This window comes from Strongylocentrotus purpuratus, unplaced genomic scaffold (genome assembly GCF_000002235.5).
Source record: "Strongylocentrotus purpuratus isolate Spur 01 unplaced genomic scaffold, Spur_5.0 spur5_scaffold_1, whole genome shotgun sequence".
NCBI lineage: Eukaryota > Metazoa > Echinodermata > Echinoidea > Camarodonta > Strongylocentrotidae > Strongylocentrotus > Strongylocentrotus purpuratus.
The window spans coordinates 37,930,468-37,953,968 of record NW_022145594.1 but is presented as its reverse complement, the minus strand read 5'-3'; the positions used below and the strand labels follow the sequence as shown (position 1 = coordinate 37,953,968).

At 37.1% G+C, this 23,501-nt stretch overlaps 2 protein-coding genes across 2 annotated transcripts; both read left to right on the top strand.

The window, feature by feature from the left end:
• Positions 1–5,081: 5,081 nt before the first annotated feature.
• Positions 5,082–7,690, top strand: LOC115921361 (hemicentin-1-like). The gene is made up of 4 exons (XM_030978773.1): positions 5,082–5,115; positions 5,856–6,194; positions 6,547–6,948; positions 7,665–7,690. The coding sequence occupies exons 1-4, from the start codon at positions 5,082–5,084 to the stop codon at positions 7,688–7,690; spliced, it is 801 nt and encodes a 266-aa protein (XP_030834633.1).
• An 8,436-nt stretch (positions 7,691–16,126) lies between these two features.
• On the top strand, positions 16,127–22,468 carry LOC105438440. The gene is made up of 8 exons (XM_030978772.1): positions 16,127–16,277; positions 16,926–17,195; positions 17,339–17,416; positions 17,567–17,797; positions 18,767–18,973; positions 20,003–20,284; positions 21,115–21,375; positions 21,948–22,468. Exons 1-8 carry the CDS (start codon positions 16,127–16,129, stop codon positions 22,466–22,468), a joined length of 2,001 nt encoding a protein of 666 aa, XP_030834632.1.
• The last annotated feature ends 1,033 nt before the right edge of the window (positions 22,469–23,501 follow it).

Here is a 23,501-nt window from a genome sequence, read left to right as displayed (position 1 = left end):
TCCCTTTGTTCCGCCAAACCTCCTTTTGTTATTTACAAACCAGGTTTGTAAATAACAAAAGGAGGTTTGGCGGAACAAAAGGAGGTTTGAGGTCAAACCTTGGTCTGAGCTCAAACCTTGCTTTGTGAATTCGGGCCAATCAGTTTCATACAAATTAGTAAACCTTTGTAGAAGGAAGTTTCAAAAAGAGTAATGATTATCATTCAATCTAAAAGTACGCGTCGTGTTCACATCAATGAAATTACAAATTATACTCAAACGGTGCGATAATATCCTAGTAAGGCCGGACTATATATATAGGTAAATATAATATCAGGTAGAATAACCTGAGAGGGAAAGAGAGAGAGAGAGAGAGATAGAGGTTAAGACAGTCAAAAACATAACTCTTTTATTTGCATATATTTTTAAAAACAGCAACAAAATGCCAGTTCATTGTCACCATCTGACGCGCTAGTATTACATGAGTGTACATCTCTCTCTCTCTCTCTCTCTCTCTCGTGGTATTACCTATTCACCTCCTATATTATGCCTATGTCTGAATGCACTGAGGAAACGACTCTGCTAAAATTTAATTCATATTTATTATCTAAGTTTTGACGGTCTGTGAACAGCTAGAAAAGTGTTTAGTCATTTACTTTATGAGTGAGTTCTGGCTCTCGACACACGATAACACATTTTAGTGTACACGTTCACTTGTACAAACGGAAAACGATTGTTTAAAATCCTCTATAGGCCAGGATTATAAAACTTGTACAGATTTGCAAATATATATGTATTTAAACGAAATATCAAGGCAGAGAATACAGCAATGACTATTTACGGTGGTTTTTAGTAATACTACAACGAATAGAAAATTATTCATGCCTATGAAAATTTGAATATTTTGAGTGTTATTTTCGTTACTCAAGAATCGAAGGTGGACTAGTTGAATTAAGGCCTCTATTGAATACGTTTATATGTAAGCTTTGATATATCACATTCTCAAACAAAATTAAACCAGAACAGACCAATTACACATGTTCTGTAAAGGTTTGAATAACTTAGTAGTTAACTGTAAACTGGAACACCTGCATCAACTTTGCAACAGTTATGCATGGTCTCACTCCCTTGCTAATAAATTACTTGCGATTATATATTTCTATCATATCCTGTATTCAGATTGGAGAATGCTTATAATCAAATGTTAATAAAAACAGTTGAGAAATATTTTCCTAGCCTTTTCGCCAACAAAAATCTGTTGAGAACTGTCTCAAAATGTCAAGAAATTACCGTAGATCACGAAAACTATTACAGCTTTATCAAAAATGTATGACTAAATTCACTTAATCTACTCATATTTCAATCAATTACTTTCCCGTTCTCCTTGAACTAAATCTTCTCACTTTGTGCGAGTAGCGTCGTGCATAAATCTTCATAATTAAAGTGACGCAATGAGGTCAACTAAATATATTATCACATTTCTTGAACGATACTATCGATAAAATACATATTCATGACGATCTCATCCAATCAGAATGCCGCCTAGGGTGCTTATTTCATCTTCACATGATCCAAAAGAGGCGGAGTCTTATCCCATTTGCGTAATGGTTTCCGCGCGTGCTGCTTTCCGTCTCGTAATTATAATATGTAAACGTCTTTGGTTAGTACACAGTGGCGCATCTGGCATTTTGCGTCCATATAATCTTCAAACAGTAAATTACTATCACTTGTTTTAATTTTTAAATCGGTTATTTGGCAAATTAAGAAACAAAATAATAATAATAATAATAATAAAAGAATTGTGTGTGCCAAGAGGTGAAACAAATGTAAACCCCCCCCCCCCCCCCCCACTGAACGAAATATCGATAGGCCTAATTTTCCAATTTTCAGGAAGAAACAAAAGTGCTCTCATCCCCCCCCCCCACACACACACACACACACACACACTTATTCAGCGGCCGGTTGAGCCGTTGCGAAATTTTCCCTCAAAAACTGGACAAAAAGAAAAAAAATGTGCTCTTACCTAGTAGCTGACAAGCAGTCAAATGGAAAAGAACAAACAAGTGTAACATCCGTAACAACTACTGACATAAGCAACGACAGACATAATAACACAATGGATATTCCCAACGAATGTCATAAGTAGTATGTTTGTATTTTCTTGACCGTTTTTCGGAAAACGATTTTTATGTGGGATCTCCCCTGCGTATAGGCTAGTGTTAGTACAGCCGCCTACATCAACGATAAGGTATCTTACTTCTTTGCTCACAAGAGAAAAAAAAATATTTATGTAATATATCACCATCCTTTAAGATATTAACATATACGTCGAGTATCATACAACTTCTTAGTATTTGTCATGAATATAAAATGCAGAGTTTTCATTATCCTTATGGCACTCATCGATATACGCCGTTGCTACATAATGGTTGTCAACATCATTGCACGTTGACCCGCTTCTTTCGGTCGCCATGCATGTGTTGTAGGAACTGAAATATGCCAATTTGGGAATTCCCCAACCTGCTTTGTCGTCACATGACTAAAAATGGCGGCCCGATTTATTCAGATGCTCTGCGTGTCATGCAATGTATGCATGATACTTTACGTATGCTCGATACAGGGTAAGTCTACTCTGATTAAGATGCATGTTCATGTATATATTTGGATCGAGATAATAGAGAAGCTGCATGCACATTTCATTCCTAAGTCCTTTCTCGTCATTCACAATATAATTATAGCGGGACTTTTCAACTTGAACGTATGCACGTACATGTATATATATGTTTGAGAACAGATAACAGTAGGAAATACTGCTTTGCAGTGCGTTAGTCTGATCAAGTGGTTTTAAGAGATGGAGTCCTATCTATAGCTCATTCCCTTTGTACCATCTTCGATGCCGCCAGGAGAAAATATATCAGACATGTGCTTAACTGGATATTTATGCAGATACGTAGTCAAAAGATTCCTGCCTAGCTGCAAACTAACGGCCACTTTCAAAGGGAAATATGCTTTTGTAATGATAAATTGCTTTTCGCTACCACTCGTCTGATAATACGAGCAGTACACAGTGCTTACGTTATACAGGGGGAGGGGGTTGGGGGTTAACCCCCCCCTTAATTTGTGTTAATGTGAGTATTTTGGAGCACCCCCCCCCCCCATTGAGTTTTTTGTTGATGACCTAAAAGAGGTGACCTTATTCCCCCCCCCCCCTCCCCAAAGAAACAAAAACAAAAACAAAAACAAAAACGGAACGACATGTCGAAGTGTCGAACAGTCAAATTTTCCAAATGTTGGGACCCCCCCCCCCCATAAAAAGAATGTCCTCTTACACCCCCCCCCCCTCCCCCCTTGAACAAATCCTGCGTACGCTACTGACTGTACATGAACAAATACACGCCGCCAGTAATCGGAAAAGTGTCAACTTGCAGGTTTGAGAACATTTCACTATTTTTCGCTGTTTTTAAAGCTGTACAATGTAAACTAATTTCTTGACACGATTAGGCTGTTGCATTCATATTTTATCATCTGTTCGATGTTCCCGTTGTTAGTTCAAATAAAAATAAAGATTAAAGATATTTCGTTGTGAACAAAATCACTACTCAAGCTTTCCATTAATATTTGCGGCTTCAACCCTACATCAACGGTAAAAGCACTGAATCAGTATATTCTATTATGCAACCAAATTATAGAATGGCAGCTGCTTGGAATAATTTGTTACCAGTTGGGTCTCCAGCTCTTAAAACTCCCTGGTCTGATGACAGAAAGAAAAACATTTCAGGATTATCGGGTGGGAGAGGGGGGTATTATAGCAGGACATGTATCGAGTCATATAATGGTGAATTTCATATTTATCCAGGGACATGAATTATACATGAATCTGTGAATGACCTTAGGTTTGACCGTAAATTGAAATAATACACTCTGGATTTAATAGTTGGCTGAAAAATCCCCCAACAAGTGCGAAATTACTCTGATGGAGCTTATACGCTAAGAATATTTTTTCTGAATATTTGAATATTGACACTTGCACACGTATTTTTTAACTAATGTTGTATTTATACAACGAATATGGTAGGGCAGAAGGACGATTTAGCATGTTGAAGGGTGTGGGTCGACCATGTACTCCCAATCCTACTGGATGTGTTTCGTGGATAACAAAGGACTTTTAATCTAATACACGCTATTCTGATTAGATTTCAGTCTCCTTTGATAAGTCACCCAAAGTGATTCTTATCACTGCACTATTAAACCAAGAAGCTGCTAGTAACTTCTTGATTAAACATTCAGGCCCGAATTCACAATGGAGGTTTGTCGACAAACCTTGGTTTTCGTGCGTCATAGACGCGTTTCGACGCGTTTTTACAAACCAGGTTTGTGTAAAAAAAAAAAAACGCGTCAAAACGCGTCATATAACGTACATAAACCTCGGTTTGTCGACAAACCTCCTTTGTGAAATCGGGCCTCAAGGTTTGTACGGTATTGTTTTATGTATTTATTTTCCTTTCATTAGTGTAAACAGAGCCCTGTTGAATACCAGCATTGGTTTGTGTTTCGGACGTTTACTTTTAATACATTTCAAATACTGTCTAGCATAGATATAAATCTCATATGAAAACCGCTTTCATGGAGTAAAAGTTATTATCATTACATCGAAATTAATCTTGTGTAATTATTTGGCCGCTGAACAGTCTACTCTGTGTAAAGTTGTGATTTAAATGAATGACACCAAACAAAATAAACATGTTCGCCAAATCTTAATGTATGTAGCTTACTTTTTTCCATTCGCCGTGTAAAATCGTGCTACATGTACTACATTATATGGGGCATATCGTAGTATGTAGACTGTGCATTTATGACATTTAAAGTGTACAGTTTACAGTCGGAAATTTTCGAATAGAGTGCTTCCTTCCGCGTTGTTTTTGCATTGTGTCTAATTATATCACAGCTGACCTGGTGGCATATGGTGGAAGCTTTAGTCTTGATTTTCATAGGCTATTTTTTTTTTAGAGTGGTATTTGATCTGGATTTGATGATTTCTACCTTGTCAAGTACACATTCCATCGAATTAATGGTTACGTTTATTTGTCTTAGAATTATCTGGAATGACTGGTTTCTACAATGAGTCTGTTCGTTGTGGTAACTCCTTGGTTTGATTATAAAATTCCTATATGTTTTCCAATACCAATATCAATAGCATAAACCCGTATCCGTGGTTTTAATACCAAAGCATTCTCTGAATTAAGATACAAATGACCCTGTGTATCCGCAGATGATTGAAATAAGAAAAGGCCACATGATTTGTGTGTATGTGAAATAAATCACTCTCATTCAGTATGCCAAAGAGATGGAAGGTTTAAAACAATAATGTCTAGCTCTCGATCATAAATATATATCAAAGTATGTTTCCTATTCTACTAGATAGCATCTCGCAATTAACAACATTTGGTACTATGAGGTGTTGTTGAAAATACCTTCCAGCTAAGTTAAACCATCCCAGTGCTGTTTCGTAGCAAGTAAGCTATTGTTTGGCTTTCTAGAAAAACGTTATTACGTCAAGTATTGAATGAACTACAGATTATTATATATGACTTACTTGACTTAAGTGCACAAGACGGAGTGTCCCCTTGCGCTCCTACGGGTGGTCTGCCTCCATTCACTTCTATCCTGGGCTAGAAGATGTACTCCTGCTATTGTCCGCAGACATCTTATCTCAAAAGTTTCCAGTTTATCTCGGTCAGTTTTCCTTAGCGTACACGTCTCTGACCCGTAGGTGGCTATAGGACGAATGAAGGCTTTATATATCCTGACCTTCAGGGGTCTTGAAATGTCTTGTTTGGTCCAGACTATATATTAATTTGTATTCGTTTTTAATACAGGTGTGAATTGTGATGTACCAGATGGCGTCGTGTATACCGATTTACACAAAGCTGCAGAGAAAGGAGATGAGCTTTTAATGAAATGTCAATTCTATGGTGTGCCAATCGCCGTTTACTGGAAGAAAGGAGATGACCCAACGAAGTCACCCAACCTGATCACGTGGGTGGACGGGGAATCCGATTCCGGGTCATGCGTTCATGACGGATCTTGCAAAATGAGCAATGACTTCTCTCTCATCATCAGAAATATAACAGTTTCGGATCAAGGAACATATATCTGCAGAGTTTCAAACTACAAAGGGATCTTGATTCACAACTTTACAGAAGTAAACGTCTTTGGTAAGTGTATAGTAAAGTGTACATTTAAAATAATGACTGAGAACTACCCTAAAAAAGATTGTTTCATAACTATATACATGCTTTAGAATTGTACTACTGCTACATGTTAACCTAATACTTATAGTTGTAGAATGTTTATTAACACAAAATCATGACGAAAGAAAAAGTATTACTATCTTATTTACTATAAGATAAGATTTACTTGTACTATTATATTTATAGTTATATTAATATATTCAATTTGAACTCCTAAATTGAAAGAAAAAGCTTTATGCGTCTCATTCTATTTTTTACCTCATGAAGATATTATGATTTTTCTTGATTGGATTATAGTACACAATTTCATTTTCAGCTCCTCCGATGGAACCCTTTCCACTTATCGATGAATGTGCAGGTACACTTCCCAACGATGCTGAACAAACCTGTAGTCTTTCAACCTCTGACAGCATCACCATCACATGCTCAGCCTCAAGCTACTTTCCAGACATCGATCTCTTCTTCTTACACGAATCCAAAAAGATGGATACAACAAATGTCAAGGAAGTTGCAAACATGGACGGGACGAGAAACAAATCAATCTCCACTGTCGCTGAACCCAGTGAAAGCCCCTATGTTTGTGTCGCTTCGGATATCCCGGGATCACAAGACCATAGAACAGTGACTGTCACCGTGACCTTTCCAGGATCAACTGTTGCCATGTCAACATCATCCAATCAAACCACTTCATCTCCGGGTGGTGGTGAAACCAAAGTTGGTAAGAATTCACGACGATTTATCATCTTCTTTTTTCGACTGGTATTCGAGAGTTGATGAACAGTACACAACTGTTATCATCTAGGGTATCAGTAAACATTATCCACACAAGGAACGTATGAATAAATCCGATCGACATCAAGGATTTAGTCAGTGTTTAGGACCGTTTTTTTTAAGGTACCGATGGTTGATATATTTTAATTTAACATAATGTGTATCATTGGCTTCATGAACAAAGGTAGCGAAACTAGTTTTTGTTTAGTTTGGAAAACTGCAATCAACTCCATTTCAATAGTTATTGGTTCGACTAGCAAAGTTAGATCCAGACAATTAAACGACAAGTCAGGAGGAAATGCTAATGACAGGTGATTATCATTTGTAATGAATGGTTACTCTTTATGACAAACTGATGTTTAATCACATGTCCGCTCTCAACAATCATGTTGTAAATATCTAGGTCATAATTCTATAATCGTGACTAGTGATCCGTTACCAATCGCAAATAATAATAATAATAATACATATGATTAATAATGCGCCAAATCCACTTGACAGTCAAATGCTCAAGGCGCAGCTTGTGCAAAAGATGAAATACATACGGTACATTATACATTTATACAAAGTGCGATAGGAAAGGTACAGACATGAAAGGTTATGGTAATCAATTATAAGCTAAATTAAACAGATATTTCTTGATATTGTTTTTCAACACTTCAGCAGAACTGCTATTCTTAATCGATTGAGGGAGTGTATTCCATAATGAAGGCCCAGCATGAGCGAAGGTTCGCTCCCCCCACTTTGTTTTAACCCTAGGAGTAACAAGTAAGCCAGAGTTTTGAGAACGTAGCTGTCTAGAAGGAAAGTAATGCTTAATCAAGCCGATGTTATACTGCGGAGCAGAGCCATGTATACAGTGAAATAATAGCAAAATAATCTTGAAAACAACACGTTTTTCTACAGGCAACCAATGGAGTGATTTGAGGACTGGTGTGATGTTACTGTACCTGTTGGACAGGGTCACGACACGAGCAGCAGCATTCTGTAATCTTTGTAATTTTGCGAGTAGGTTGTGAGGCGAACTAAACAAAAGGCCATTACCAAAATCCAAGCGAGAAGAAATGAAAGCATGAGTAATTTTCTCAGTTGCACTACGGTTAAGATATTTACGAATAAAACCCAGATTGCGTAACTGATAACGTACTGATTTTGAGACATATTGAATGTGTGTAGACATTGTCATGTTTGAGTCGAGAAACACACCAATGTTGCGACATACATTAGATAGGGTAATTTCATGGCCAGCAAGAGTAATTGAAGTGATGGAAATCTTCTCTAACTGAGTCTTAGAACCATACATTATAAATTCGCATACGGCGAGATTTAATTTAAGTGAATGTGAGTTTAACCAATTATGAACATCTTGTACACAAGTCTCAATGTTATTGATAGCGCTGACTGCATTGCTCTGATTGGGTTGGTGGATGACAAACATTGAATTCAAGTTCACTTCATTTACTGAGTTGACCGAACTTACCACTTTAGAAAACACGCTCACAGTGCATTAAAAAAGTATACTGTGAAATGAGAATTTTTAATTGACGAGGAAATACCACCTTTAAAACATGTAAATTCATCCGCTTTAACCCGCCTTGTGTATATGCAGATTTAAAGGCATCGTTTAACAATGTTAAATCTCATATGCATGGCCCTACGTGTCATCAGTGTCTGTGATATGGTGTAATATTAAAGCCCTACAAAATTGGGATTCAAAATGTCCAAGAAGTGCCTCAAAAAAGTAAAAAATCTTGGAGTGACCGGTTTTAACATACTCGTTTCTCCCAATGGATTGTAGTGTTATGAAAATCGTTTGGCAAACGGTTTTCAAAATGTATAATTCCAATCATAAGTATCTTGATAATCATACAGGCGATCGGCTTGTAAAAGTCATTGAGTTCCTGACTGATCTAAAGGTTTATAATTAACATTGCAGCATGAGCTAAATCCGGAATTTTGTTTCAGAATCTGAGACAAAGTTACCGGATCCCTTTAACCTTTAAGTTGTGAGATCGAACGTGTTCAAAGTGTCAATTTAGTAATGGTCCAACTGATGATTTAACATTTAAATATGTATATTATACGAGAAAAGAGAACGACGAAACGTTTTATTCGCTGACGCTATTCTTTAATTTACTTGCAGTTGTAGCAGTTATCGCTGTCATTCTTATATTGGTTGCGTTCTGTGTTGTCATCATATGTTGCTGTCGGAGGCGACAACGGAGGAATCAAGGTATGTTTATATATATTGCTCGTCATCACTTGTTGGATTATGAACATTCCTCACCATTAGTATTTCTACGAAAAGAAAATACCTCTAAGTATAAAACGTATGAAAAAAGCAATCTTTTTTTTTTTTTGCCATTTTTTCCAATGTTTCTATTACTAATTTATCATTTAATATGGCGATGAAGCTCAAATACATGCAGAGATTTACTTTTCTGTTGCGATGTATTAGGCGAACCCTTGATCATTACGAAATAGATTCTGATAAAAAAAAAATAGAACTATGAAAGAGAATATTATTTGTATAATGTTCTGGGTGTAATTTCAATAGATTCAGGCCTCATCCGTTAACCAAAAGACCAACACATAAATGAAGTAGTAAAATTCCCCGAGTATTGAAATAGCAAATATATTCTACACCAAATAGAAATGTCTTGAAGTTCTGTCGTATCATAAGATCGCAAAAGGCAAAAAAAATAGTCAGTTATAATGAATTCTGATAAAGACATATTCAATTCAAGAGTTCTTTATTCGCTTTAAAAAGCACATATAAAAAAAATAAAAAATAAAAAATATACAATATCTTCTACAAATAGGCACATTCACAATATATGTAAAGACAAACAAAACAACATCAACAACAAAATACATGTATAACAGGGTAAGATCAGAGTGTGCATAAATACGAGATAATTTCCTCGCACTCCTCTCGGTTAAGGAAACCCTTACATAAATAATCATCCCTCGAGTTGATCAATTCCTTTACTTGTTCAACTATGCGTATTGTCTCATCATTCACTTGGCATTGTACAGCCCACTGCTTTTGAATTTCATTGTTATCCATGAAGTACTTATCATTCAAGAATCTTATGTTACCTCCCAACACAGAGTAAGCTCCATACCTGGCCATTCCAGCTATATGTGCCACTGTATAATTTTTGGAATTCATAGCTTTCACAACAAAAGATAAACATCTTTTTGCAAACCATAACTCTGGATCCATAACACCTGCTAAATAAGGCAAAAGATGACAGTGTGTCTGCCATGGAATTTTCCAAACCCTTCTTATTGCAACCCGCCATTGTCTACAAATATTATCAAAACATTTATCAAACAGAGGATATAACTGTGAGCCATAGAAACTCGAACAATATTTATGAAACAATATATTTCTTATGTGAGAGTTAGCATATTTGAAATTAAACAAAAACATATTACATTGTCGATTGAAATCTCCAACACACTTTGAGATATCAAAATCATTTATATTCTTAGAAATATCATTCCCTAGATGAGTTACTTTTGATGCAATATCAATATGTCTTCCATTTATCGTGATTCCTGGATCCATAACTGGTTTACCATTACAGCTGAAAACTATTAACTGACTCTTTTCAGGGTTAAACAGAATATCAAATTTAATGGCATAATCTAAACAAGTTTTAATCATTTCTTGAAGAGCAGTCACGCTAGGTGACAGCAGTGTCAAGTCATCTGCATAACCAAATGCTCCTGCAAAAACATTGCCCATAAAGCACCCTATCCCATTGTCACATAACTCTTCTATCAGCCCATCTAGATACAAACAGAACATGCAAGGAGAGATAACTCCACCCTGTTTAACACCATTTTTAACTGTAAAATAATCAGAATATGCATTGTTCCATTTCAACCTTAGCCTTTGATTCTTATACATATTAAGCAATAGCCTGCATATCATTGGGCAGACCCCTTTGCTCAGCATAATGTCAAACAATTTCACATAATTAACTCTATCAAATGCTTTACTAGCATCTAGCAATAATCCATACACATTACTCCCTTCATGATTAAAGTACGATACAGTTTCTTTAACCATAGCAGTGCATAGTGTAGTTGATAACCCTGCTTTGAATCCAAACTGTAGGTCATTAGTCTGCAAGTTCCCTTCTTCCCTTTTCATAAATACATAATCCAAAACTTTACCAATGATACTACCAAGTGTTATTGCACGAAAGTTTCCTGAATCGCCCAAATTTTTCCAACGACCTTTAGGTATTGGTACCATTGTACTTTTGAGCATACCATCTGGCGACACTCCATGCCATAACATGGCAGTAAAAAGCATTGCTAAATATCCACTGATTATTTTCTTTCCATGTATAATATGATCAGACATCACACCTGTTACACCATCACTTTTGGAATGATTTAACCTAAGTATTGCTCTAGATACTTCATCTCCTCCTATAACATGGTCATTCTGTAAACACTCATTACATTCACATTTCTCCTGTGTAGTGGAGTTTATGTGATTCAATAACGTTTCCATATTTCCTTCATCATATCCAATACTTTGATATATCCTTCCAAATTTCAATGCAAACAACTCTGCTATATTTTCTTCCCCCTGAGCACCATCCACTCTGTTTGGGTAACCCTTAGGCTTTTTTGAATGTTTCTTCACCTCTTTCCAAAAATTTCTGCTATTCTTCTCTTTTAATGCATTTGCCATTTTATCACATCTAACTGACATAGATTTGTTCAGCATCAATTTCAAAGCTTTATGATACTCGGACCTAGTTTTCTTTCTTAATCCATACAGTAATCCCTGAGATGGACGATCATTTTCAACCCATATCTTATGCCAGAATAATGCACTCCTAAAATAGGCCTCAACATGATCATTCCACCCAGGCACCACTTTACACTGTTAATTACTGTGACTTGAAATCATAGCATCTGCACTACTCAGTAAAGCAATGATAATATCATCATGAAATACATTAATGAGGTCATGATGTTTTCTACATAACCTGTCCCTACATTGAATGGCTGAAACAGGGATTTTAATTTGCCTGAAGTTTTCTTCCAGTTTTTGTTTATACAACTCCAAATCTTTTGATGATGCAAACTTCCAGTTCACTTTCCCTTCCCTTTCCTTTGATTCTGTTTCCTGATCAATTTCTGTTATCTTTATATCTAGCACACTCTTGACTGCCAGATGATCTGAAAAATTGTGAACACTGTCAATTGTTTCATACCCATGTAGTGCCTCAACTAGATTTTCTGATAACATACAGTGATCAATTAGAGATCTTACACCACTACCCTTGCTACAGAACGTATAATCAAAATTACAACAAGGATCATTTTGACATAAGTAAAAAGAATTCTGGCCTAAAAATTGCAAAAGTGTCGTAGCTTGGTGAGAGTCTCGAGAGATATCTGTATTAAAATCACCACATACACATACATAATCATTGGGGGTTCCTTGTAATATTGAGTCAAGCTCATTTAACGTGATCTTGTATTCATCCAAATTTCCATATAGACACCTATCATCACAAGGCATGTATACACAACATATTAAAAGCATTTTCCCGTCATCTAGAGTAACTCTTACAGCTGTTAACCTCGAAGATTCTAAAACAACAGGTTCCACATTGAGTTTTAAGTCAAGTTTCCATAAGATTGCACATCCCCCATGAGGTCTCCCTTTTAGCAAAACATCTTCTTTCATTGCACTAACCCCATGTTTTCCTGTTCCATTTTGCAATTTATCAAACCATCCGAACTGTGACTTACACAACCCATGTTCTTGTAACAGTAAAAAATCAGCTAAGCCAAAAAGCTCCTGTAAAAAAGGTAATTTTGCATCATTCGCACATTGTGTGTTATAAGAGATAATTGAAATGTTATGCAGCATGTTCATCGTTCTGATTGCTTCTCCTCCACCACCTTTGAACACACACACCATAAAGGCCATATATCTCCGACCATTACTTTGTCTTTCTCAATAACGGGCACAGTGAGTTTATATGAACAGTATGCAGCATTCGGATTTGATACACACTGAATTTCAGCTGAAGTAACACCTTGACCCGTTATATAATCCAACATCTGCTCATCAGTTGTGTCCTTCGACACTCTAGATATGAAGAAATCTCTCTTCGGCAGAGGTGCCCCATGAACTACACCACTCTTCACACTATCGTGTACCTTGTATGCAGACTTTACTTTACTATCACTCCTAGGAGTCCCTGCTTTCCTTTTTTCTTTCTTCTCTTTAGAGACATTAATCCATGGCGCTTCATGTTGATCAATCTTCTCCTTTATCAATGATCTACTTTGGCTATCACTCACTTCGCTATCAGACATCTGTTTTCCTTTGCGCTCTGCACCATTCTCCATCAGCTGATTTTGTTGTTGCCTCGTCATCACTCGTTTGGGTATCACATCCTCGACGTTCTCCACAGACCCAGACAATGCGTTGAATGCGTTGCTCACAGGGATCCCCACGCCCAGGATGGTCTCTGGATCTACTCGCAGAAGTTGTAACACCTCTAGGTACGACAGATGACGATCGGCGGGACTCCATGGACTGCTGACGCACCGTTCCAGTATCCGCTACCCTCTCGGCATACGTCTGTTTTCGAAGAGCATCATTCTTCATAATCAAAGATTCATGCACAGCAACCTTCTCCTCAAGAAGCATCACTCGCTGCAGCATAGCATAGGGATCTATGTCTTTTGGGTCACATTTTGGAAGCACGAATATGTTTTTGACCACATAATTAGTTTCAATTCCTATTTGATCTAAGTACATCATGGCTTCTACAAGATCATCAGCCGTCTGTTCATGTTTCAGTCTGGCGTTTGTGTTCCTACGATTCTTCAACTTTCCTTTCACCAGTCTCTTATCATTGGCTAACATTTCTTTTGCCCTGATCACTGCTTCTGGAGAAAAACTGCGGGCTACACACTCCACAATTTTATCCTTTGTCGTTCTCTTGATGTGGTTCTGAATGAAGCACAACACTTCATTAATAATCAAGGGCTCACTTTCATTCGAATTGTTTCCTTTCTTTTCTTCATTTATTGTTATCTTGACCTCATCAGCCTGCTTATTTCTTTTCTGATCGACGTCAGCCATTTGTTCTCATAATCAAGCCAACCACTGGCCTCAAATCTTCGCTTCACCTTTCCACACACTGTCACTCTCCAGTGAATACGTGGGGCTACACAGCCAATTACACACAGAGTCAACGTACGCGTATTGAGCAATCGTCGCTTCACCCTTTCCACACACCAACAAGTGAATACGTGGGGCTACACAGCCAGTTACACACAAAGTCAACGCGTATTCAGCAGTCGTATTCGAAGAAATTACCCGTTGCACATTCAGTATTTCTTCACATTTATCATGTCTTTATCATATTTACCAAATTTAACTCAGTGTAGAATATGTCGTGATGAATATCAAGATGAAAACAGATATCAGTTCGTAAAAATTAGCCAGATTTCCATGATTTCCAATCTCCTACTATATGCTTTTGTTGGGGATAAAATATGTTTAAATTATATCGCGCATAATATTATAATCCCAATACCCTTTACATGGACTGAGATATAATGGGAGGAAAACCCCTGATGAAAAGGATTGTTGACCTCATATATAGATTCAATTGGAATTTCTCAGGCTGTTTCTCTGAAACTATTTTCGTTCTGTACAGAAAAAGACGACCAGGAAGCCATGCTACTACATCCAGACCCGCAGATAAATGGTAACTACTTATTTTGATCTAGCATGAACATAATTATGAATCCTATTTATTTAATGCAGATACACAAACAAACTTACAAAAGCATACACATGTACACACACACACACACACACACGCATACACACACACACACACACACACACACACGCGACACACACACACACACACACGCACACACGCACACACGCACAAGCATATACGCAGTCTCTCCCTCCACATGTAGACATAATCGCTAACAAGTTGCTTAGGACATTTTTATTTATATATACTTCAAAATATCACTTATATATCTATACATATATTATGTTACTGATGAGCCTTCTGGCGAAACAGTCTGTATAACTCGTACCAATAAAAAGTTTAACCTAACCCACTCCTATATCTATATTTATATACACATTTATATATAAAATACTTGAATCCTTGTCATTTTTAGCGAGGGTATTTTTTTTTTTTTTTTTTTTTTTTTACGATAAAATATTCATTATGAATTTGAGTGTTGACATTATTTCATGGTAAGTTTTATGCAATAACATATTTCTCGATTTCCTCTTATGTCACTCTGATATAGCTACGTATAAATACTCATCAATTTATGTGTTATGATTCCTCTCAGGGAAAGTATCCTTCTTTGAACTCTGGTTCCTGGTACATGATATGTATAAGACAAACTTGAACATTCTAAGGGCCGCCCTTACCGATCTTCAAGTTGAGGTTCCTGGGATCGAGGAAGAACTAACTGAAGACAAGGCCTATGACCTACTCTGTGACTGGAAGGATGCAAACAAATTTGACAATGAGGGAATGAGACTGAAGAATGTATTAGTCGGACATGGACTTGCCCGTTCCTGGAAAGAAATGTGTGGTGTGTATTGATTCCAATCAAATATTAATGATCCACGGTGTACTAGGTTTATTAATTGTTTTTATTTATTTGTTCGTTTTGTTTTAACATGATTTTTTTAAAAGGTGGAAATGATTAACAAAACAACACTTTTTTTTAATAAGTATTCGATGCAGTATCATTGGACCATTTAATGCCACTGATTGAATGAGTAAATAGCGTATACTTTGAACCATGTATATTTTTAAGTAAAAAGAGTGCATGAAAATAAATGTGCCTTTAATAGAGACTTCTATAAGAACAGGAGAAATAATAGATTTCAATGTGTTGTAGTATATTTATGGTTATGATTACGACCTTGTTCATTATATACAGACCCGAGATATAATAGAGAGACTGCGGCTTCTGAACAACTATTGGAACACGTTTTATGGAGTATTGGTGATGAAACAAAGATTCACCAATTCCTTCGTAAACTGATCCCCGAGAAACGTGAAATTCGACCTAATATGTCTGGGAATAAAGGAGTCGTTATCAAGGAAGCTATGGTTGTCCTGAGGGAATGGTGTGACGGAAAACACAATGAAAATCAAGTCATTCCGTTAAGTTTGGCTCTAGAAAGAGCTAAGTGCAAACCGCTAGATAGGACTTTCTTCATGGGTGAGTACCATGTGTTATTCTGCAAGGTTTCCAATGATGCTACTTATGTGTGAGAAAATATTGTGTCTGTTTCTTGCAAAATTAAAACCTAGCTGATATAGATCACGAAAATTGTAATGCTTTGGGGTTTATCAATAACACTTTAATAAGGGACATCATGTAATGGAAAGAACCTGGAATAAGGTCTTGTTATCTTATTTTCGTGTTGTTTCTCTCATCCTCCCTATCTCCCCGTCTTCTTTATGCTTTCCACTCTGAAAAGGGTGAACCCTTGTGTCGCCCAGGAGCTGCTCATCTGTGCGCCAGTGCTATTAGCGTTTTCTATCAAATTTCTCTTTCACATAGACAGAATACAGAGGCAATTTGGTTTGTGTAGGCAATGGGTTTAATTTAATTCACGTCTCACTTAGTAATACATTTTTCGAGATATCTGTTTATTTACATACATGGGACAAAATGTGAGCGACCTAACCAGGAAGATGGGTTGTTTTATCTCATTCTCATGTTCTTTCTCTCCTCCTCTCTTCCCATCACTCTTCTTAATATTTGTTGTAATGATTCTATTATCATCATTTGATTGATACAGAAGTATTTATACAAGATAAACACTGCACATTTCACGGCTTCTGATATTTTGTTTTGCCGTAGTTGCTGATCAACTAATGAAGGCGATATCCCCAAAAGAGGTAGAAGGTTTCGTCTACAGACTGACAGAAAGACATTGCAAGAGGCTTGCTAAGGCCGTAATAATCACCGATCAGAATAAAATTGCCACCATCATGGAAGAAAACATCCAAAATTGTTTTCTCATTCAGTCAATGGTCAACGACTGGGTAGACGGACAGGAATGCTGCAACTTCGAGAAGAGATGCATGCTTGATGATGCAACCATCAAAATTGGCCGCCATGATATGACGGGTAAGATTCCATTACAAAATCAACTTAAACTTTGCTTTTGAAAAGTATGTTTGTATAGTTATTACTTATCATCAAGTACATTTTAGATGGCGCGAAGCGTTACTTTGTAGCACCTATCGTGGTTTTCCTTTTATGTTTTCCAGATGCATTTGGGACAACCAGCTACAGGGTTAAAACAGGTGATAATCTTGAAAGACCACATCCTGATGCTAGGACGTTCAGTGAGTATAATTTTAGTTATATATTTTAGTAGGTAGTGTACTCTTTATTTATCAGTATTTATTTTCTTGTGACAAAAGAAAGGTACATGATCTATCACTTGACCCATACACATTATCTTATGCCATTATTTGATTTTGATTAACTCACAGATAGCAGCAGTATATTCGATGATGATCTGGCGTCCTTGCTAAAGCATCTTCCTACAGGTGCGATACCTTTGTTTCTTGAGAAGCTAGGCATCTCAGTTGACGAGGAAGGTGACGATTTGGAGAAGCTGCGATGTTGGAGAGACCAAAATATCAAAGAATCAAAAAGATATTCCCTGCAGGCCCTTGTTTCGATCCATAGTGATGCATTGAACGAGGCGAATGACAGTCATGGTAATTGTCTGGAAATAAATGTATTATGTAGATAGTAGGCCATAGCTAATTATTCGATAAAATATGTTTCTTACAAAGCGTTTTATCACAAACTGACCAATTTGCTTGGCAATCATTATTATTAATACTCCATCTTTGGATTCAATTACTACCCTATACATTACAGTGTACATTCTTCACCCTGGGGGAACATTCCAGCTAGTCGCAGACGCTAATCGAACCAATATGCATGCTACCCATTCACAAATGGGCAGGGAGGAGCAATGCAGATAAAATGCCTTGCTCAAAGACATAAGTTCCGTGCCGGGACTCGATACCACGATTGTTGCTTTCCTAGTTAATCGGATAAACCACTCGAATACGAAACATTTGCTCATAGGCCATAGGAATTTTACCAAGTCAAAACCTCTGGCTAGATACATCCTTCAAAAAGTGTGTCACGGTTCTTTTAGTAACATCATTTACCTTTAAAAATGTATCAATCTACTTAAATAATCTACTCTCCACCCAGGAGAAGCAAATACCTTGTCAGCTTGATTATAACTCAGCTAAAGTTGGTACTAATAACATATGCTTGGTAAGAATATGATTGCTGGACCTCACGAAGTAAATATAACTAAACATGACGAGACTTGGTTGTAAAATTATGGAAGTATTATTATTATTATTATTATTATTATTATTATTATTATTATTATTATTATTATTTTTATTATCATAATTATAATGTTGTTCTTGTAGCGATCATTTCTATTATGAAATAACACGCATTGAACAACTCATTTTTCAAATGATGTAAACTGTGCATTGTAATGAAAAATTGTCATAAGATTGGGGTTGCTTTCCTGATGTCATCAGCATAAAATATGGAGTGATAACTTTATAACATATAATACCGGTCTACTTTCAGTCGAAAGTACAGGATATAACGAGTACTATAAGTATTTGATTTTATCTATTGTTTTTAAGTACTTGACGTGAACGATGATGAACTGGAGAACGTGATTGCAAGCATGACTTCCATGAAACAGATGGAAGAACTCACCTCAAGACTCGGGATAAAAAACGACAAAGAGCAATCACATATTCTTCATCTCACAGAATGGAGAAATAGATGTGAAATGGACGAACGCCGTAAAACGCTGAGAGAAGCACTCAATGCTATGGAATTACCAGGTACGTTCTTTTCACATCCCACCTGACAAGTCAAACTATTAAATTGTCTTGGGGAAAAAATTTACCATACAAAACAGGGTAAGGAAGAAATTTAAAAGAGAGAAGAAAAAAAATTGAATCATAATATTTGTTAATTGTACAAAGTTCAGCTCACCTTTTGACCTTAAAAGACACGGGACAGTGTCAATTTCTCAATCGCCGCTCTATACCCACCCTTTACTACAACGTTGTGGAACAAACTCTGAAGCCCTTTACGATTGCAAGGAAATGGCGCTACAACAAATAATTTGTGAATTATACTAGATTATGTTGCGTTGGATGGCACAATTGATAACATTCATTTGATGTACAGGTGTCGTGGTCGAGTAGATATGTCTCACCGGACTAATGTCCTTTGGCAAGACATTGATCTACATTTGCCACACTCAACCCGGGTAATGTAAATGGGTACCTGGCAGGAATTCATCCTGAAAATGATAGAGCGCCGTAATGGCAGCCGTGCTAAAGCCAGGGTAATAATCGGGAGCGCCAGGAGTGTCAAGTCTGACAGACATGAGCGCTATAGAAGAACCCACTATCATTATTTTTATTATTATTATTATGAACAGTTTACAACACATGTGTAATTTTTTAACCCGTCTCTCGAGAGATTTCTTATAATAAGGTAACACTATTTGATGTAATCTTTGAGGCCTTTTAACATGTTGAATGTTCACTAATTGTTGTAGATCAACTGCCCACGAGGACGATACTGTTTTTTTTTATTTGCTTATCGATTTATTCTGTTCTTTTGTTGGTTATTTGTGCTGCTGGTCTAGACGGCCGTCGCTATCTCTGCTCTATCTTGCTGTTTTTTCAGTCGACTAGGAAGACCGTATCTACTGTACAACATAACTTGCAAACAAAACACCGTTCACATGCCGATCTCAAAATGTCCCGAGTTCGTTCAAACACACATAGAACGCTATTTATTACGTGTTATATATGCTCCCTTAAAACATATTTCGCTTTCTGTCTTTTTCCATTTAGGAAGCATTCTTGACCGACTTCCTGCAGAACATGTTTACCAAGCTGAGCTGGTACGTTTGGCATGGAAAATATTTTATATCGATGTTTGGCCATTGACAACGCTTCTTGACATGGACACGAATAACGAGAAATCATTTGGGGAACAACAAACCAAAGGAACTGTACATCTTCTGATACAACTATTGGAGAAGTCGAAGGGTCTTGATAAACATCGCCGTCGTGATTTCTGTGTTGCTATTAGAAATCTTGGTTACTTCGATGTTGCTCGATCAGGCTATTTTGGTAAGGAGCATTAACCGATTTGGCATTTACCTACGTCAAGAAACATTCTTGATTTAAGGTAGCTTAGGGACTGTTGGCACTCAAAGACATGTCCGGAACGCAAAATACATAAATGTGGAAAACACAATTTTGTGTCATAGAGATAGAACGAAATAAATATAATTATTATCATATGGAGCTGGTAAAAAAAAACGTTATGGCATGTATTGGGTTAATTGACACCAAACTGTCATTCAGATTATCTGAAATTGCACACTCTTATTCACGTATAGCAAGTACGATTATGCATATCGGACGGGTCTATTTAGGATTCACTTGCTAATCTAAAGCTATGGTAATTAAGAATTCCATGCATATAATATGAATGCATGTATGAATTCATATAAAAGACGCATTTTGATAATGATTCAGCGTTGAATAGATGCCTGGATTTTTTTAGATGCTCAGTTCCCGGCTATCATTTATTTTCTAACTATATGGTTTGCCTAGTCACAATTATTCCTAAAATTAATTAACGAGTGTGACCTTCGTTTATTTCCGTGAATTTTTGTTAACATCCTTATTAGAACTGACATTATCTTTCATCAAGTTCTGAAGAGGACATTAAAACCTTAATCTGTTCTCCCTCATGTCTGAGATTATGTTTTGTATATAGTCAAAAAGATGTCGTAGTGATTAAGACAACGAGTCACTCTCTCGTTGTGTAAGCAAAGTATCTCTTTTGGATCTATTTCACGAAAAAAGCACTTTCTTACAAGCTCTATGCTACGTTTGCCCTACTTGGGTATTTTTTCCTTACCCATTTAAAATTCTTAAATCCATGCTTGAAGGTTATGACGCAAGCCTCAGCGAACTTTGTAACATGACGTCGGGATTGTCGGAAGACGATATGGTAAGATTGGTCGACCGTCTTGGATTGGAGAAAGATGTTCTTTCAGTCTGTCGAGGAACAACAGAAGCATACGACAACTTCAAACTTATGAAGATCTGGAGAAACCAGCTTAGACTTCAGCCACTTCACTTCAGATTGGAGCTAGCTTTGGGTCTTCGCGCTGTTGGGAGAACCAATATTGCCAGTAGGATTCTCGCCGGTAAGCACCATACAGAAAAATCAATGCATAATGTATAATGCACTTGATTTATATCATATGTAGCTTTTGTTTTAATTTACTTTTTTAACTGTTTTTGTATTTCTGAAATATTTGATTACTTTTTCCCGACTGATGTGCTGGCTTTGAATTATTAGCAGGTATTTGGTGCCATGCGTACCTGACTGGGAGGGCAAGCGGAATCACTGCAAGAACCTTACCCGTGATCACTGTTAACCACTTGACCACTACACAGAAAGGTCCCACTCCCCTCTTCTCTTGATTTACCTCATCCTCCCCCTCCCATGTTAATCGAATAGTGCAGGGGGTTCTTAACGGGCAAAGTTAGTTTTTCTCAATAATTCATCTTTAGCATAGGCCTACTTGTTATTAAGTTTGTACTGTGGGAGGAAGATCGAGATACAGATAAAGTAGGTGAGGGGGAGCTTTATGAAGGCTCTACATGTTATAAAATATCTTCTTCATCATAAACATATCATAAAGGGACTATCTTACAAATAGAGTAGGTTCTGTACCATCGCTTGAAATTTCTCTGATTTTCCTAAATCTTATAGGTGGGTACCACACTACGGAAGTCGGTTCCAGGGTTGTAGAAAGCATTTGCAGTAGTCTAGAGGATGACCAGCTGAAAATGCTCTGTGAACACCTTACCTTGAAGGATCAGAATGACCAGAGTCCTACAACGGATACAGCAACAGTTGTGACGGAGTGGGTAAGAAACTGGTTGGAAGAATTTGACAAATTTTCAGTGATGAAAATAATCATGGACAAGATTGACCTCAGGAGAAAGAAGATTGACAACCTGTTTAGTGCCGGATTTGTCATACTTGCTGAGGAAGTCATGCTACTCGAGATGTCCATAATTCTGTATGGCAAATCAGCCGATAAGACATGTGAGGAGACACCAAGCAAGGATGATTTTGATGTCGAACCTGACAATGAGGAGAATCAGGTGGCATCTATGAAATCTGAAAGCGAGCAAGCGAGTGAGGAGTGTCTGGAAAACGCTAGCGACCAGGGATATGTAATCATACCGAACAATGAGGAATATGACGGGGGCTTCATGCAAGTATGAATATGAAGTCAACTCGGACAATAAGGTGTGAGAAAAGACATCGGAAATACATGAATATGACATCGAGCAAGCAAATGAGAAGAGTGAGAAGACATTGCCGTGTTCGAATTCATGTCGCAGGAAAATGGGTACCTAGCAGGAATAATGTCCTTGAAATGCTCGAGCACTGTAATGTCAGCCGTGCTAGAGCCATTGTAACGATGACATGGCGCCATGAGTGGCATAATGTACTTGACTCCACTATGTTTTTATATTGTCATCTTACATACTATGATGAGGTTGCTTGATGCCTCCTATGAACCTTGTCAAAACGCAATCGTTGATGACGTGCGTCAAGGTTTGGTCTTGGTGGTTGGTTTAATGTATTGGTTAATTTATCAAGATACTGAACCTGACAGTCCTTAGGCTGATCTATATTAAGTGAACACACGATAAAAACAACTTCACTTGCATATCAACGTTGTAACAATTATCAACATTCATTATATTTAGGAAACTATTAACATTCATTAAAGTAGGGAAGATGGTGACCAGAGCTGTATGCTGCCGGCATTCTCTCTGTATTGGTTTTGCACTTGTTTTGCTCAGTCCTGGCATGCTCAATCTCGTGTCTTCAGGGAAGTCTGTGCATTGTCACATAGCTTGCGCCAAATTTCGTTGGGGTTGTATTGCACAGATTGGTTCTTTACTTGACCAATAACTTGGGTATTTAAACATGCGCTTTTATAAAGAGAATGTTAAATTCTGGGAAGAGGTGAACAATGATTTTTGAGCGTTATCATTGTATTATGCAAGTGTGGAAGAACGTCAGATGATGAATATTCCCTGAAAAGCATGACTCTTCAAATGCAATATAAATATGGCATGTGACATCATAAAAATTGGGACGGAAGTTTATGTCACATGTTCGTGTAGTCCCATATCTTTCTGTGTACAGTGCTTGTAACTATACTAAGACTGGGCTAAATGTATTATGATTTTGATGACTCCAGAACCTTGCAGTACACACTAATACTTATATGCTAGATGATCA

Coding starts and splice junctions, on each gene's coding strand:
- LOC115921361 (XM_030978773.1), top strand. CDS start 5,082: ATGACTGGTTTCTACAATGAGTCTGTTCGTTGTG. Junction 6,195..6,546: donor TACAGAAGTAAACGTCTTTG/GTAAGTGTATAG, acceptor TTTCATTTTCAG/CTCCTCCGATGGAACCCTTT. Junction 6,949..7,664: donor TGGTGGTGAAACCAAAGTTG/GTAAGAATTCAC, acceptor TCAACACTTCAG/CAGAACTGCTATTCTTAATC.
- LOC105438440 (XM_030978772.1), top strand. CDS start 16,127: ATGTCTGGGAATAAAGGAGTCGTTATCAAGGAAGCTATGGTTGTCCTG. Junction 16,278..16,925: donor AGATAGGACTTTCTTCATGG/GTGAGTACCATG, acceptor GTTTTGCCGTAG/TTGCTGATCAACTAATGAAG. Junction 17,417..17,566: donor TCCTGATGCTAGGACGTTCA/GTGAGTATAATT, acceptor ATTAACTCACAG/ATAGCAGCAGTATATTCGAT.